General features: G+C 41.6%; 2 protein-coding genes across 8 annotated transcripts; one reads left to right on the forward strand and one right to left on the reverse strand.

Annotated features, from left to right (window-relative positions):
- The first annotated feature begins 4 nt into the window (after window positions 1–4).
- On the forward strand, window positions 5–11452 carry LOC136298732 (solute carrier family 2, facilitated glucose transporter member 11-like). 7 transcript variants are annotated; one of them, XM_066199680.1, is made up of 13 exons: window positions 6–273; window positions 590–679; window positions 2661–2759; window positions 4316–4476; window positions 5181–5305; window positions 5551–5680; window positions 6189–6337; window positions 7189–7376; window positions 7894–8004; window positions 8115–8216; window positions 8746–8821; window positions 9240–9367; window positions 10286–11450. In XM_066199680.1, the coding sequence occupies exons 1-13, from the start codon at window positions 256–258 to the stop codon at window positions 10502–10504; spliced, it is 1596 nt and encodes a 531-aa protein (XP_066055777.1). In that variant the 5' UTR covers window positions 6–255; the 3' UTR covers window positions 10505–11450. The 7 variants fall into 7 exon arrangements, with proteins under 7 accessions (XP_066055780.1, XP_066055777.1, XP_066055778.1 ...); XM_066199681.1 differs by having other exon boundaries at window positions 7–273; window positions 609–679; window positions 10286–11449; XM_066199683.1 differs by lacking the exon at window positions 7894–8004 and having other exon boundaries at window positions 5–273; window positions 10286–11452.
- A 174-nt stretch (window positions 11453–11626) lies between these two features.
- Window positions 11627–14905, reverse strand: HSCB (HscB mitochondrial iron-sulfur cluster cochaperone). Its single transcript, XM_066199691.1, has 6 exons — window positions 14700–14905; window positions 14537–14633; window positions 14057–14146; window positions 13426–13570; window positions 12925–12972; window positions 11627–11789 (listed from the first exon to the last, which is right to left on the reverse strand). Exons 1-6 carry the CDS (start codon window positions 14894–14896, stop codon window positions 11698–11700), a joined length of 669 nt encoding a protein of 222 aa, XP_066055788.1. The 5' UTR covers window positions 14897–14905; the 3' UTR covers window positions 11627–11697.
- Between the last annotated feature and the right edge of the window lie 71 nt (window positions 14906–14976).

A 14976-nucleotide genomic window follows, 5' to 3' on the forward strand; every position in this document is an offset into this window, starting at 1 on the left:
TGGGAGTTGTAGTCCCGCCTGCTCTGGGGAGCGCGGTCTGGGAGCGGGGCCCCAATGGGGGCCCTGCGCTCTCCCAGGCACGGCGGCGTCCCTGCAGAGGGCCGGGACAGCCCCTCTCTTGTCCGTGGCCCGGCCTAATCCCCGCAGGGGGCGGGTACGGTCCGGCAGCCAAATCCCGGTCATCTGAGGAGCTCAGGCGGGCTCGGGGAGGTGGCGAGAGGAGCTGAGCTGAGCTCCGCGCGGCTGGAGGGAGGGATGGCGCACCGGCACACGGTAACTGCCCGACCTTGTCTTTAGTTGCGGGAGGCTGCGGGTGCGGGTTCTGCGCGGAGTTAGAGAAGGACAGTGCATATAGCCCAACGTAAGAGGTGGGAGAGCTCCCCGAGGCTGCGGTGAGGCTTTATCGAAGTTGGGCATCCCTGTCACAAAAAAGTTCTGAACCGTCGAGGAGAGTCCTAATGGACGGGGAAAAAACCCAAAAACCCACCACCAAAACCAAACCAAACCACAACAACTAAAAAGCAAAGCTGTGTCTTAATATATTAGTAACTTAAGTTCTTTGGCACCTTTTTTTTCCTCTGTAACGTAGTTTATTAAATTTTGCAAAGGAAATCTGATTCAGCCCATTCTCAGAATGGAGCACCAGCCCCTGCTCAAAGGGTCTCGCTCGCCCTGCAAGGTAAGCAGAACCATCCTGGCCTAGGAAGGTGGATCCTGCAGGCAGTTTGTAGTTTTTGCTATAATGTACAGATGGGAAAATATGCGGGTATTTCATGTTAGCTTTTAAATAGAAATACATTAAGTGATTAGGCTCGTAGAGTTTTGTGCTTTCCTTGGCTGTGTTAGAAAGTGGAAGCTATAAAAGCAGCTTTCTGATTCTCGTGTTTTACATTGAAAGCAATTGAATTTTGTTTGTCTCATGTTTCTGAGATGAGGTGAACGCCCTTATAAACTATCAGGAGTTCATTAGCTGACAGAACACATGAGGCTGTTATGTGTGCTCTCTCTAAGGAGCCAGGGCACAAATTCCAGTGTGGGACAGCATGCCAGTGTCACGAGCCCAGCTGATTTGGGCAGGAAGAACAACAGATCTGTCATAACAAAACCTAAGTTATATGATGTATGTTCATCATTTTGGGTTGTTTGTTTATTTTCTGTCCCTTCTAGATTTCAGATTGTACCCATAAGACACACAAAATAGGTTTACAGTACTTAGTTAATATAAGTGTGTGCACGCTGAGTGTGCAGTGCCAGTATTTGCCACATCAAGTTTTATTTTTTTCCTAGCATGCTCACTGCAGCCCTTATTTACTGCTCTTGATTAATGTGCTTTGGTTGACATTCAGAGAAACACTTTTTATTCTTGGAAACCATAAGGAATTGTTAATTGGATTTTAATTTAATTAGATCAATTTCAACTTGCAAATTTCAGTCCTGAAGGAAGGAGGTAAATTTTGATGAATTATCTTTAGGGAGGATATAGCTCTTTCAGAATACAGTACAGTATTTGGAATAACTCAGCATTTCTGGAAACTGGACCAAGAATGAGAATGATGAAGGATTAGTCTACATACCTTACAATGAAAAATTCAGGGACTACAAGTTTATTAGAAGAAATATGTACAGCCTTTATAAATGAAGGAAGGGGACATTTGATCACTGAAGTGCCTTTAATATAAGATACATTGTGTCCACCTGAAGTTAGTCAATAAGATACTTATTGTATCTTTAACATATAATATTAAGATGAGTAAGTCAATGAGATAAAATTAGGACCTAATTTAAAACAAAAGGTTTTCTGGGCATTTGAACTGGATGTTATTTTTAGTATGATCACATTCAGTAAAAAGTAGACTTAGAGAGCACTGTGTGAGAATATCAAACACTATAAATCTCTGGAGATCTCTGGCCATGGGGCCTCATCCAAAGTATGTTTTATGACCAGTTAGATTCTTGAGATTTGAATGTATCACAGTAGTAGTTTGTGTTGACCTGAAAACCTGTGAATCTGTGACTATATGAATTTTAGTTTGTAAATACTGATTTGAGAATGTAACTATGTCATGGATATTGAAAAATTTAAAAAGTACATGCCAATAAACTTTAAATATTATTGCCAGTGAACAAATTATTGTGATTGAGGTACTAAGGCTTTACATCTGCCAACTTGCAGACATTGAATAATCATTTTAGGGACTTAAAGTATTGTATAGAGGGAAAAAAAAATTGGGTTTTTTTCTCACATCTTGGTTAAAATGTGACTCACAGAAATTGAGATTTGGTTAATTCTTATACTGAGTCATTGTGTCTCTAACACCAAACATAAACACTCCTGGCATTCTTTCATCAGAAACAGACACCATAAGCAGTGTGGCTTATGCAAAAAGCATTTACTCAGTTTCTAATAACAGCTGTAATGGTTTTGTTGCCTACACTTAATCTGGAGACTTGTAATTGTGGTATTTCCAAAGGCTGGTAATGATCAGGGCCAAAGCCAGCCTGAAATGCTTCTCCTGCTGCAGGTGTTCAGGAACAAATACTTCCACTGCTCCAAACTAAATACATTTTGTATTTCACCATAATTTTCTTTTAGATATTACATGTGTGTGGGCTCAAGATCCTACCTCTTTTCATGCCTGTGACTTTGTTTTGCTCCCCAGCTCCCCAGCTGGATGTTGCTCCTGGCAGTTTGTGCTGTTGGAATTGGAGGGACCTTTCAGTATGGGTATAATGTCTCTATTATCAATGCACCCACACAGGTAAAAGCTCATCTTTTGTTCACTGGGCTGTTTCCTTTCTGGACTCGGCCAAGAGGCCAAATGTGCTTTTGCTGTGATCTCAGTGGGGACTGAAGCAGTCTCCCTCTCATATGAAGGAATCTTGTTAATTTCACGCGTGATTTTACATGTGCATTTGCTTGTGAGTGCCTCCCATCAGAGGTGTTCTGTCTTTTGTCAGACAAAAGTGCCAAATAGGCCACTTAAATACCTTTAGTATTAGAACGATTAACTGAATAAGTAATATATTTTTCAGTTATTAAAACAGCCCAGAACACTAAGGGTAGAATAGACCAGAACATTTTCTGTTGGAAGGGACCTACAATGACCATCTAGTCCAACTACCTGATCACTTCGGGGCTGACCTAAAGTTAAAGCCTGTTACTAACAGCATTATCCAAATGCCCTTGGAGCACTGACCACTTGTCTAGGAAGCCTGTTCTTTTGTTTGGCCACCCTTTCTGTAGGTTATCAGCACTATTTCTCCATATGTCAAGTTTAAATCTCCCCTGACACAGCTTTGAGCCATTCCCATTCTTTCTATCACTGGATAATGGGGAGAAAGTGTAGTTACTATTTACAGGTGTCCATCACAAGGCAGATTACTGAAAAAGATCTTAGGGAATTAAAATGTTGCATCTATAATGGCTGAGTAACTTGTGGGTATTTTCACTTGTTACTTGAGCGTTCTTTGCTGTGGCCTCTGGGATTCTGCATATTTTGTGGATGACTCAAGGATCTGATCTCATGAAAGTGGTGGGTATCAGTTTTTGCTACCAGCTGATTTATTTGCTTGGGAAACTGTGAAGACTGAATTTGCTTCAATGCTGTATGCTTTTTACAAAGCTTAAAAGAAGCTGTTTGTGGGAAAAAAAAAAAAATCATCATATGCTGGGAACAGAGGGAGAGTCCAAGAAGTCTATTCTTCTGTAGTCTTTGTTTGCAGGCGAAGAACAGGAGCCTCTGATTGCAGATACATGCCAGTTCAAGACTTTCTAAAGGCAAATTTTACAAAACCAAGCATGTGGAATAACAGCTTAAAAGTTCTGACGCATGAATACTGTAAGAAAGGTGGAGTATTATTAGAGGTGAAAAAGGGATTTTACTATGACTTTTTGGATTACACTAAGGCAGGGAGATTTTCAAGTGTCAGAATGAGTCCCCTGACAGTAATTTTTTTTTAGGTTGCAAGGCATCTGTGTTCTGAGATGTTCCTAAAAACAGTAGGGCCAAGCATCCACCCTGTTCCCCTCCTTGTTCAGAAGGACCTCAGAGCTCTCTCGTGCCAGTGCATGTCAGGGCTGCGTATCTCCTCTGCTGCAGCACCTGAGGCAGGGCACAAAGCAGAGCTGCTCAGCAGCCTTTGAGGTGTGTGGGGAGTAGGAAACACAAAATCCTCCTTGTGGTCAAGGAAGATTCTACCAGTCAGATGATATCTCTTAGAATGAACTCCCAGAACTGATTGTCAGGATTGGAGTGCAAGTTATTTGTAGTGCTGTATAAAACGCTACACATTCATCACTCCTTTTTTACTGCAGCATATACACAAGTTCTTAAACGAAACTTGGAGTAGTCGTTACCACAAGGAGCTGAATCCAGACTTGCTGACTTTCCTCTGGTCTGTCATTGCTTCCATCTTTTCCCTTGGAGGCCTGTGTGGAGCCCTGACTGGAGGTAGCATGGCAATACGGCTGGGCAGGTCAGTTGCAGCAGCAGGCACAGAAAAGCATGTTTGCTTTTCCTACCTTCCCCCAAGGAATAGAAAGTAAATAAATGGAAAAAGAGTGGGAGAAAAGAGTACCTTGGGTACCTATATACATGTTTTTTTCACTTTAAAACTGAGTTTTCTAGTAGAACTTTACAGTTTATTTCAATGTGACTTTCAAGGATGAGCCCTGAATTATGACCTTTGACGTAGTCTCTGCATTACATTTGCTGAAATCTGAGTAGGAGAATGCACACAGAGTGTGTTGGAGACATGAGTTCCCCCCGACACATTTGCAGCCCTTGTGCCAGTAAGGACATGCTGCTTCATCTGTTGCACTTCATTTGTCAAGATGAAGAAACCCCACTCCTACCTTGTCAGGCATTTCTGTCATATTTATATTTTATTCTTATGTTTAGACATTTAAAAAAAATTTATCAGTTGTATCAGATATCTGGGTTTCCAGGGAAAAGCATGTTTCTTCTGTATAAGGTCCATTTTTTCCACCCCAAAATATCAGAAAGGAAAACTGTTTAAAAACCCACCTTATTATAGATTTTCTTTATGTCTGGTTGGGGTGGGTTGTTTTTGGTTTTGAGGGTTTATTTGTTTGTTTTAATCAGTTTTTGTTTGTTCTGTGGTACTATTATTATTATTATTATTATTATTATTATTATTATTATGTTCCTCCCCTTTAGGAAAGGAGCTCTTTTGATGAATAATGTTATAGCAATACTAGCCTCCATTTTAATGGGGATCAGTTTTCCTACAGGATTGTTTGAGTTACTGATTGCTGGAAGGTTTTTGATTGGCATAAACTCAGGTGAATGATTTCTTATTTCTACTATCAATAAACTGTGGTGAATGATAAATCATTGTTACTTCTGATCCTTTAGGTTTTATGATACATGTTTATGACAAAAATGTCCTGTAGTTTAGCTTGGAATCTGAAGGCAGCTAATGAATAGGAAATTAATGAAGTCCCATTACGTATGTGTTTTGGTTTGGTAACTCTTTGCAAAGCAATTTCTATTGACAGGAAAATGTTTTTTTTCCATTTACTTGTAGGTATTGGGCTCTGTGTGCAGCCTCTTTATATTGGGGAGTTTGCCCCAAAACACCTAAGAGGTGGCTTGGCCATGGGGACTTCCATCTTTCTGACTGGAGGAATTCTGACAGGACAAGTAATTGGTTTGAGGTAAGAAATGCTTGGGGTTTTTTTTCCCCTGTTTTTTGTTACTCCTGTGTAAAGAATTCCAATTTTGTACAGCTCATTGCAGAACATGCCTTGTGGCATTGGAATTCACAGAAGGTCCCCTGGGAGAAGAAAATCCTGCTTGAGTCACCTTATTCCTACAAGTGCCAGCCATCAGTGCTGTCTCCTCAGGGAAGTAGTGTCAGTTTAGATGGGTCACCAGAAAAGCATCAGTAAAGCAGCCACATTTGAGCTGAGTTCACGTTTTCTGGCAATTTCTTGCTGGAGACAGTGGATGTTGGGAAGACAGGGCTTGAGAGCAAAGGACTCACATTTCTGTGTGAGAAGCACTATCACTGCTTTTGTCCCTTGTGTAATCAGAGGAAGTTGCTCAGGTCTTCATCCAGCTGAAACTTAGAAGTTCCAAGAGCAGAGACCACACTAAATAGTAACCAATAGCTAATAGCTAATTATTATATTTCTTTGCCTTCTTTTTCCACATTTTTCACAGAGAGTTATTAGGTGGAGAAAAGCATTGGCCTCTGTTGCTATCAAGCAGCTGTATTCCAGCATTAGCCCAACTTTTATTCCTTCCATGGTTTCCTGAAAGTCCCAGATACCTTCTTATTGACAGAGGTGATGAGCTAAGATGTGCCAAAGGTAATACCCAGCATTTAAACTTTCTGTTCTCCAGAAGGGTACAATGAATATATTGAGTTCTAGATTCTCCTTTTATCTTTATCCACACAGCACAGTTGTATCATCTGGTGCTTTTTGTTTTTCATCCATTGAGCTTATATGGCAGAAGGGATTGTGGGGCTCAGGAGCCTGTAATGGGTTATAAACAAAACTTTATTATCCTGTTTCAAATGTAAGTTCATTGACTGAAGCTTCAAGCTGATTACTCTTAGTGGATAGTTCACTGTCAGAATCATCAAAACCCCTACTGTTGGCCTTAAGAAGACAACTTGTCACTTGAGATATATTTAATCATGAAGATTTTAAAGGAACTGATGCTGTATACTCTTTAAGTTTTAAGACCATTTGTCAAGATTTTAGTCTGGGATCCAAATGACTTCTGATTATATTTGCCTTAGGAGAAGGATTTTCTGTCTTTGTTCCAGCTCACTAACTGCATTCCACTGGCAACATTAAAGTCAGGGCCATAGTGGAGGACTCAATATCTGCCTAGAATTTAAGCAAAACACTTCCAACTGGTTAGAGTGTCCTTTAAGGAAAACACTATTTGAAGGTCTGATGTTCAGATACAAAGTATTTTGTGTAGTGAATATTTCAAAGTCAGATATTCCTCTAAAAAGAAGCAAAGAAATGCCAGAGAATTCTCCAAATCCACCACAGCAAAAAAATGTTGAAAAAACAGCGAGGAACAAGCAAGTCACAAAGGAATTTTTTCATATCTTAGCAAAAGCCAGGTCATTATGGAAAGAGATGATTTGCCAGGAGTTGTGGTTAATAGGTCAATGTAAATTATTTCATTTTTCTATTTGTAGCTTTGAAACGATTTCATGGTTCCTCAGAGTATCAAAGGGAGATGGAAGACATCCAGCGGGAATGTTTTGCCTTAGATGGGGAGAAACCCAAGAAGCCCTGGCAATTGTTCACTGACCCTGGTGTGAGATGGCAGCTCATCACTGTCATTGTGATGACAATGGGCCAACAGCTCAGTGGCATTAATGCTGTAAGAGTTCATAAGAACAAACAGCTTAAATAATTATTTCATTTCCACCTGTTTTTCAACTGTTTATTAACACAAAGGATCCATAGAGAAGCTCAGGAATAAGTGGGAAAAAATGTCCTTACATTATTTTGGTGTTTCCCTTTCGTTTTTTTCTCATTTCTGAGTTTCTGATATGCAAACTTTTTAAAAGAATGACTTGATATTTCCTCTGAAAAACATTCTTCTGAAAAAGTAAATAAAGGTGGATCAGCTTATCCCAGTGTGTCTGGTTTAAGAGTATAAAGCATATTCAGTAAGTTGAATAATGCTATTGGCTTTTATGACAACAATATGTTTACTTAGACATGAATTTAACAGATTGTTATTGCTGCTTATGTTGAATAAATAACTCACAATATAAAATACACTGATCTGTATGTTTAGTATGAACATGACTTTGTTTCCATACAATGTTTTAAAACCAGAAAAACCTCATTGTTTGCTTTTGAGTTGTTTTTTTTTTTTTTTTCTGTTGTAGATTTATTTCTATGCAACTTACGTTTTTGAACAAGCTGGGATCTTGGCAGAAAAAATCCCGTATGTGACACTGGGCACTGGAGTTTGTGAATGTCTCACAGCCCTCTCCTGTGTAAGGAGCAGTTTGTTCCACCTCTCAGTACAAAGAGTAATGATGATTCTTGAAGAATACTGGTAAAAATGAGATCAGGGTATTAACAGAAGATTTTATCTTGTCCACAGGGTTTGCTGATAGACTCTGTGGGAAGAAGATCCCTTATCATTGGGGGTTATCTCCTCATGACTCTCTGGTGCACTGTTCTGACCTTCTCTCTGACTTACCAGGTGCCAAGGACTCGTTCCTATCACATGATGTGACTGAGGAGTGAAAAGGGCACAGAGTGACACGATAAGGGGGAATGGGTTTAAACTGAGAAAGGTATCAGGAATCAGAAAGAAATTCTTCCCTGTGAGGGTGGTGAGGCCCAGGCCCAGGGTACCCAGAGAAGCTGTGGCTGCCCCATCCCTGGAAGTGTTCAAGGCCAGGTTGGATGGAGCTTGGAGCAACCTGGGATAGTGGAAGGTGTCCCTGCCTGTGGCTAGGGGTGGAATGGGATGAGCTTTAAAGTCCCTTCCAGCCCAGCCCAGACTATGATTACATAATTCTATGGTACGATTTAGTAAAAATTATTGAATGAACATTATTTAATTTCTCTGAAGCAGAACTATTTAAATAAATTAGCTATAAAAGAGTCACAAAAGACTGCTGGTCTTAGTTGAAATAAAATACAGAAGGAAACGTAACTGTTAAACCAGACTTTAAAACTGGATTATCAAAATCTGAACTAAACCATCTCATTGTCTTCTGTTTCAGGAGCTGTACTCCTGGGTGCCTTACCTGAGCATGATGTGTGTATTTGGCTTCATCTTGAGCTTTGGGCTGGGCCCAGGTATTGCACAGAAACGTGTGTGAGTGGTGGAAGGTCTGGAGGGCTGGGCTGTCGCACAGGCAAGAAGCCTTTGCAGCACAGCTGCTGCTGGTCTGGCTGAGGAACCCCAGTGAGGCCATCCTACAGCCCACAGCTGGGGCTTACCATGCACAGTCTGGGGCAGCTACGTCTGCCCTTCAGAGCAGAGAGGTTCTACACTTGTCAGAAGGGGCCTGCTCCCTGATCAGTGCTGCTGAAATCGGGCTGTGTTTTAGTGAGAAACTTCCTGCAAGGGCAGTAGTCTCAGAATTGTGCTGTTAGGAATTATAATAGATCAGCTAACGGCATATTCAAAAGCAAGTCAATATTCTGTAGTATTGGAAATACCTCAGATGGACATTCAGCATAATTCTCTGTTCTGTTTCTGAACCATCCCCAGGTGGCATAACGAACATCATGACAGCTGAGTTATTTGTACAGTCCTCACGTCCTGCTGCCTACATGATCGCAGGGACTGTGAGCTGGATTAGTTTCTTCACAGTTGGAATGCTCTTTCCCTTCATAGTGGTGAGTATTGCACAGCACAATTTCCACTTCATCTGTTCCCAGGTTCCATCCCATTGCATTATATACACTTGTATATATTATTGACCCTTGACCAGGATGCACACTGCCCCTCAAATGAGTTTAAATAGATTCAGTCCTTCTTAAAAGTATTTTTTACACATTACAAACCTTGATATAACATGATAAATTAAAAGGAATGCACTGGAGGGCAATGTTCATGTTCAGATGAAAAAAACAGAGAAGGTATCAAAAGCAGAAAAGCTTAGTCAGATACTGAGATTTAAATAAAACATTTTTTAATAGTGCCTTGTGCTTTTATGGCAAAGTAACGTCAAGGTGGTACCTGTGGCCAGTGGGTCACATCTCTGAGAACTTGCTGAACTGACAGAGAGTTCTGTGAGCAGAAGATTATTAGGAAAGGCAAGACAGGCTTCCATCTCCAGCTTTGTCTTTTTAGTTTTAGCACATATTGACAGCAAAACCTGCAAAAACAGCACGCATCAGGGTACCTGGATCTGCCTGTCCTTTCTTCATGGAGCTCTGCTTCTCAGTAAGAGAGTTGGTTTTTTTTCAACATACAGAATATTGAAAAATGCTAACATTCATAAAAACTTAGATTTTATAATCTTAAAAATATGTGACAGCTAAGTAGCAAATGTTGACTTCTCCCTAGATTGTGACCTCTTTAAATGGTTTATCTTATTTTTGAAGTAAAAGTCTACCCAATAATTGCACAGCACTTGACAGTCTTTTATCTAAAAACCAAAATTCTAAAAATTTACAGGTAAAGAATACGTTGAATGACTCTTTTTTAAAAAATATCTGAGCAGCAATGTTAAGTGTGAATTGAAACAAAAAGCTTATTTTCTCAAACCAACTATTACACTTGAAATATGTTGCAATCACATTTATTTTCAGACTGGACTGAAGCAGTATTGTTTTGTGGTGTTCTTACTGGAGTCCTTCTTTGTTGCTGCTTTCATCTTCCTCGTAATTCCTGAGACAAAAAACAAATCTTTTCTGGAAATCAAAAAAGAATTTCACAAGCTTAATTTTGGAAGAAATGCCAGGAAAAAGGAAACGGAGCTTTATGAAAGAAGACAACTTCAAGATGAATTTTTAAAGATTTCTGCATAATTTCACAAATGCAACAGAACTTCAGTGAGAATTATGAACATAGTCTTCTAAACTAGGAGTGTAATACATGATCAAGTGGCTTATTAAATCTTCCTGTGTATTAGAGGAAGAGTAACTAGAGGCAAGTTAGTATTGCTGAAATGCTGTTAAAACATGTATTGCTGAAATACTATTAACAACATATTGTATTATCCACAGAAAACTTGATGTTTAGCTGTAACCTGGAGCTGTAGGGATGCAGAAATGCCAAGGAGGATGTTCACTGAGCCCCGCTGGCAGATTTCTGCAGATAATTCAGTGACTCTTCTTGCATTTCAAAGCCCTGTCCTCAGTTTGGGTCATGGGGTGCACCCAAATGCTTTGCTGAGTGTAACATTCTGAGTTCTTGTTAAAACCCACACAAAAACTGGTATCTGAGAATATCTGAAATATTCCAGTTTATGTAGAAATAGGGATATTTAGTTTCTGTTTTTCCAGTTATGTAACTTTGAAAGCCTTAAAGACATTCCTCATCCAGTCCTACTACTGTACTGTAGAATAAAGTACAGCACCTCTCTGAGTTACTGGTACTTACAATAAAAACCTGTATTCTGATAAAAGAGTTCCTGGGGTTTCAATTTGGTTTATTCTTTTCCCTAACCTAACATCTTACCTTTTAAAACTATGCAACAGGGTAAAACTCCTAGGTTTGGAGGTTAGTTGCCATCAGACTGAGATCTACATACCAAAAAGCATGAAGTAGCAGAGAGGACAGAAACACAGGAATTAAATACTTTTTACCCTTAAACTACAGGAAGCCTGTAGGACATGTTGAATGAACCTTCTGTCCCCTCTTCAGTATTTTTTCCTTGACTCTTTCTCAACTTAAATAAATTCTTCACATGTTAGGAAGTAGGAAATCTCCCATCTGGTGTTTGCATGCGTCTCTGACATTTGTTTCCATACCTGCCACAGCCAGAACAATGCCCCACCTTACCCAGTACAACTTTTCCTGGCTGTAAGCATTTCCAAATGCCATCTGTTACTGAAGTGCTGCAGCAAGCATGGGATTTCTTTTACATTTATCATCCTCCTCTCAGAATTAAAGCTTTTAATGGAAGTATAGGAAACAAACACCATTGGTCTGATTTTGATAACAAAACCATTTGTTTAATTGAAAATAATGCTGACTCTTAATAGCAAAGGAGGCAACATCAGGAAGGGACCTTCTTAGCCTTTAGTTTATCCTCTAAGTTTGCAAAATACTTCATTTTTGCTAGCAGCTTCTTGGCTTCTTCAAGATCATCTGAAATGAAATAAAACATTATTAGTTTACAGAGGGAGGGATGAATTTGCATTCTCAAAATGAGTCTTAAGGTTTTAGTGACAGCATCTGTTTTAGTACCAAGAGCTGTGAGCTGCAAAGATTCAGACACTGTTAAAACCATGCTGCCTGTTGTTTTAATCTCAGGTGGTTTGGGAACATCTCAACTCAAATGTTCCACAAAACATGTAACAATGAACAATTTGGGAAAGAAATGTGAATGAATACCCTTTAATGACTTCTGTAAAGTAGCTGCAGTATTGATCTACCCACTAGCCAAGACAAATGTTTTTTTTTTAAGTGAGTATAAATAGACCAACTGGCATAACTGAAAAATGCAAATGAGAAGGAGTCTGGTCTGGATAGTGCCAATTCCAAAACTGATACTGAAACAATTTCTCCTCGGTTAAAGGGGAGGGTGATTTATGACCTACAGACAAATGCAACAAAGTCCTCATGGCACAGAGTAACAGAATGTAACTCCTCACAGGCAGCCTCAGCCGGCACTACTTTGATGTTTACAGTTACACACACCTGCACCTGGCACAGAACTACAAAGGTTTCTTCCCAGCTTCAGGAGCTCGGGAATGATTCAAGCTTGTGCTTATCCAATGGTTGTAGAAAAAAGTTATGTTGGTTATTGCACAGGAAGTCCCCAAAACCTTAGGCTGAACAGGCCTTTACTTGCCACACAGCTTCTGTGGCTTTCACTGCAAAGAAGAGCACTCACTGCTCTGCTGCAGCTCCAGGACTGCAGAACAACATCTCCAGATTCAAGTGTGAAACCTCAGAATATGTCTAAGATGAAGTCTGTCCTTCCCACTATTCTGGGAAACACACAATTTCTCAGCATCTACATTCCCAGTCAAAATGATTATTTAGATGCAAGATGAATGGAACTTTTGTACTGGACTTTGTTTTTAATGTGAGGTCCTGAATTTCCCAAATCAGCAGGAATGTCAGTTTAGAAGTACTTTTTCTAAATACCTAACAAAGAACCCTTGTTAATGCAGTATTTCTGTTCATAGCTCAGGAAATATTTGCCAGTAAGAGCATGTGGAGCTTTAAGAATTTGACAGGTATGTATGGCAACTAAAAACTTCATAAAAACAGGTACCTCGTTCAAAAGCTGCAGTCACCTCTTTGGTCAGTTCTTCTTGTTTAACTGCAAAACAAATGATTTCATTTACTTTTTGTTATACTTAGGATATTTTATACCACTGCATTCTGACTGCCTGTGGTGGGAAAATTGGGAAAGTCAGACAAGCATTTTATTCTTTATTCAGGTTTTTTCTTTGGAGCAATTGACTAGGCCCCACCTGATGAAGGTTGAGTAAATTCCTTTTTAGTGTCTATATATATTTATTTTGACACCAGAATAGGTTCTGTTATACAAATGTTCTCAAGACAGATGTGATGTTTAGGTGCATAAATGGGTAAAGACAACACTGGAAAAGGGGGGCACAGGGCAGAAGCTCTTGCAGTGAGTCAATTCCAGACTAACACAAATTGAAGACATTACAAGAAATATACCAAAACAGTTAAAAGCTTTCAGACTCCTGTATTACACAAGATTCAGTATATTAGTTCTGTACAAATACCTCAAATCATAACCTACCTTTAATTAAAGTTTCAATTTCTTCAAGGCTATCCTCATTTTTGGCCTCTGCTAATTTCTCATTAATTTCCATGATTTCCATAAGGAACACTGAGTCTGCATCACAGTCTGTCTCTTGTGCTGGCTCCACTCCACTCAGCTCCAGCTGGCAAAGGAAATGGGAATTTGAAAATAAATATTCCCACATCTATTTCAATGGGAATTATTTTCTTTAATATTAACTCTCTTCGTGGGGCATACTCAATTCATACCCGATAAACCTACAGTGCATAGAGTCAGTCTGAAAATTAACTCCATACATAGGATGATTGTAAAAATCAGCAGTTACCCAAAGCCAAAAAAACATAAAAAAGGCTGCCATGGGCCAGACTGAAATTCCGAATAAGCAGCCATGGCCAAACACCACGTGTGATGTGAAAGACAAATCGGTGTAAGATGGATAGCAAATGAGATGATACGCTCATTAATCTTTGGACAAACTTGGTTCTGGGCTCCCTTCAATCTCTGGCGATCCTCTCCAGAGGAATGCAAATTAGCACATTAAGGACTGAATGGAAGGTTCGATCCCTACCAGCAGCACCAGCCCCCGGGGTTAGTTACAGAACACTGGAATATCTAAGGGAGACCTTACTAGATAGAGACCTCGGCTCAGAGGGTTCAGCAGGGTCTGGTACGCTTTGTTGATCAGGGAAGAGTGTTGCTCGGAGTAGAACTGCTCTTTCTGCAAACGGATGGCAAATAATTGGAAGCTAATTAAAAGTGGCAAAATACACTTTGTTACATGCGGAACACCAGCGTCCCCACACCAGTCCGTGTGTGAGACGGAGAAGGCTCTGTGGACCTGGGAACTGTGTCACTGCACTCAGCTAAGGCCTGACGAACCGCAGCGGCCCCTCAGCGTCCACCTCCACCGCAAATCCATGGCAGAGTCTCTTCTGAGCACCGAAAGACAAACACGGGCGAATCCCCTCACTCCCCAAGAGGGAGAGAGCTGGGGACTCGACACTGCGACCCCGCCACGCAGCCGAAGGCTAAAGACGACTTCCTGCGGCGGTCACCGAGCCCCGCGGGCCCCTCCCGGCCCGGCTCCCCCGCCCGGCCCGGCGCTCACCGGCGGCCTCTGGCCGAAGCGGTCGGGGTGGACGGCGCGCTGCAGGCTCCGGAACCGCCGCTGCAGCTGCTGCGCGTCGATGCGAAAGGAGCGGTCACTGCAGGACACGGGGCGGGTGAGACCCGCGGCCGGCCGGGCCCGCGGCCGCCCCGCCCACACTCACCAGTCCATCAGGCGGAAAAGGTCAGGCCGCGGCGCCGGCGGCTGCAGAGCCTGGCAGCCGGGGCAGAAGCGCGGCCCATCGCCGGCGGGCAGCGCGACGCCGCAGCTCCAGCACGGCGGTCCCGGGGCGCGGCCCAGCGCGGCCCCGCGGAGCGCCCGGCGCGCCCACCCGAGCCGCGCCCGCAGCGCCGCCCGCATCGCGCCCCGCTCCCGGCGTTCCCCGCGCGGGCCGCCCGCTCATTGGCCGCGCTCGGGGCGCGCGCGCAGCGCGCACGGCC

This window comes from Chamaea fasciata, unplaced genomic scaffold (assembly GCF_029207755.1).
Source record: "Chamaea fasciata isolate MVZ Bird 193981 ecotype frontalis unplaced genomic scaffold, bChaFas1.0.hap1 SCAF_18, whole genome shotgun sequence".
Taxonomy (NCBI): domain Eukaryota; kingdom Metazoa; phylum Chordata; class Aves; order Passeriformes; family Sylviidae; genus Chamaea; species Chamaea fasciata.

Excerpts from the sequence above, each read along its gene's own strand:
- HSCB (XM_066199691.1), bottom strand. The coding sequence starts at position 14,896 with ATGCGGGCGGCGCTGCGGGCGCGGCTCGGGTGGGCGCGCCGGGCGCTC. Across the intron at positions 14,147-14,536 it reads GCTTCGGCCAGAGGCCGCCG|AAAGAGCAGTTCTACTCCGA; the intron begins GTGAGCGCCGGG and ends ATCCGTTTGCAG. Across the intron at positions 13,571-14,056 it reads TGAGCCGAGGTCTCTATCTA|CTGGAGCTGAGTGGAGTGGA; the intron begins GTAAGGTCTCCC and ends TTCCTTTGCCAG.
- LOC136298732 (XM_066199680.1), top strand. Across the intron at positions 8,217-8,745 it reads CCTTCTCTCTGACTTACCAG|GAGCTGTACTCCTGGGTGCC; the intron begins GTGCCAAGGACT and ends CTTCTGTTTCAG. Across the intron at positions 9,368-10,285 it reads TGCTCTTTCCCTTCATAGTG|ACTGGACTGAAGCAGTATTG; the intron begins GTGAGTATTGCA and ends ATTTATTTTCAG.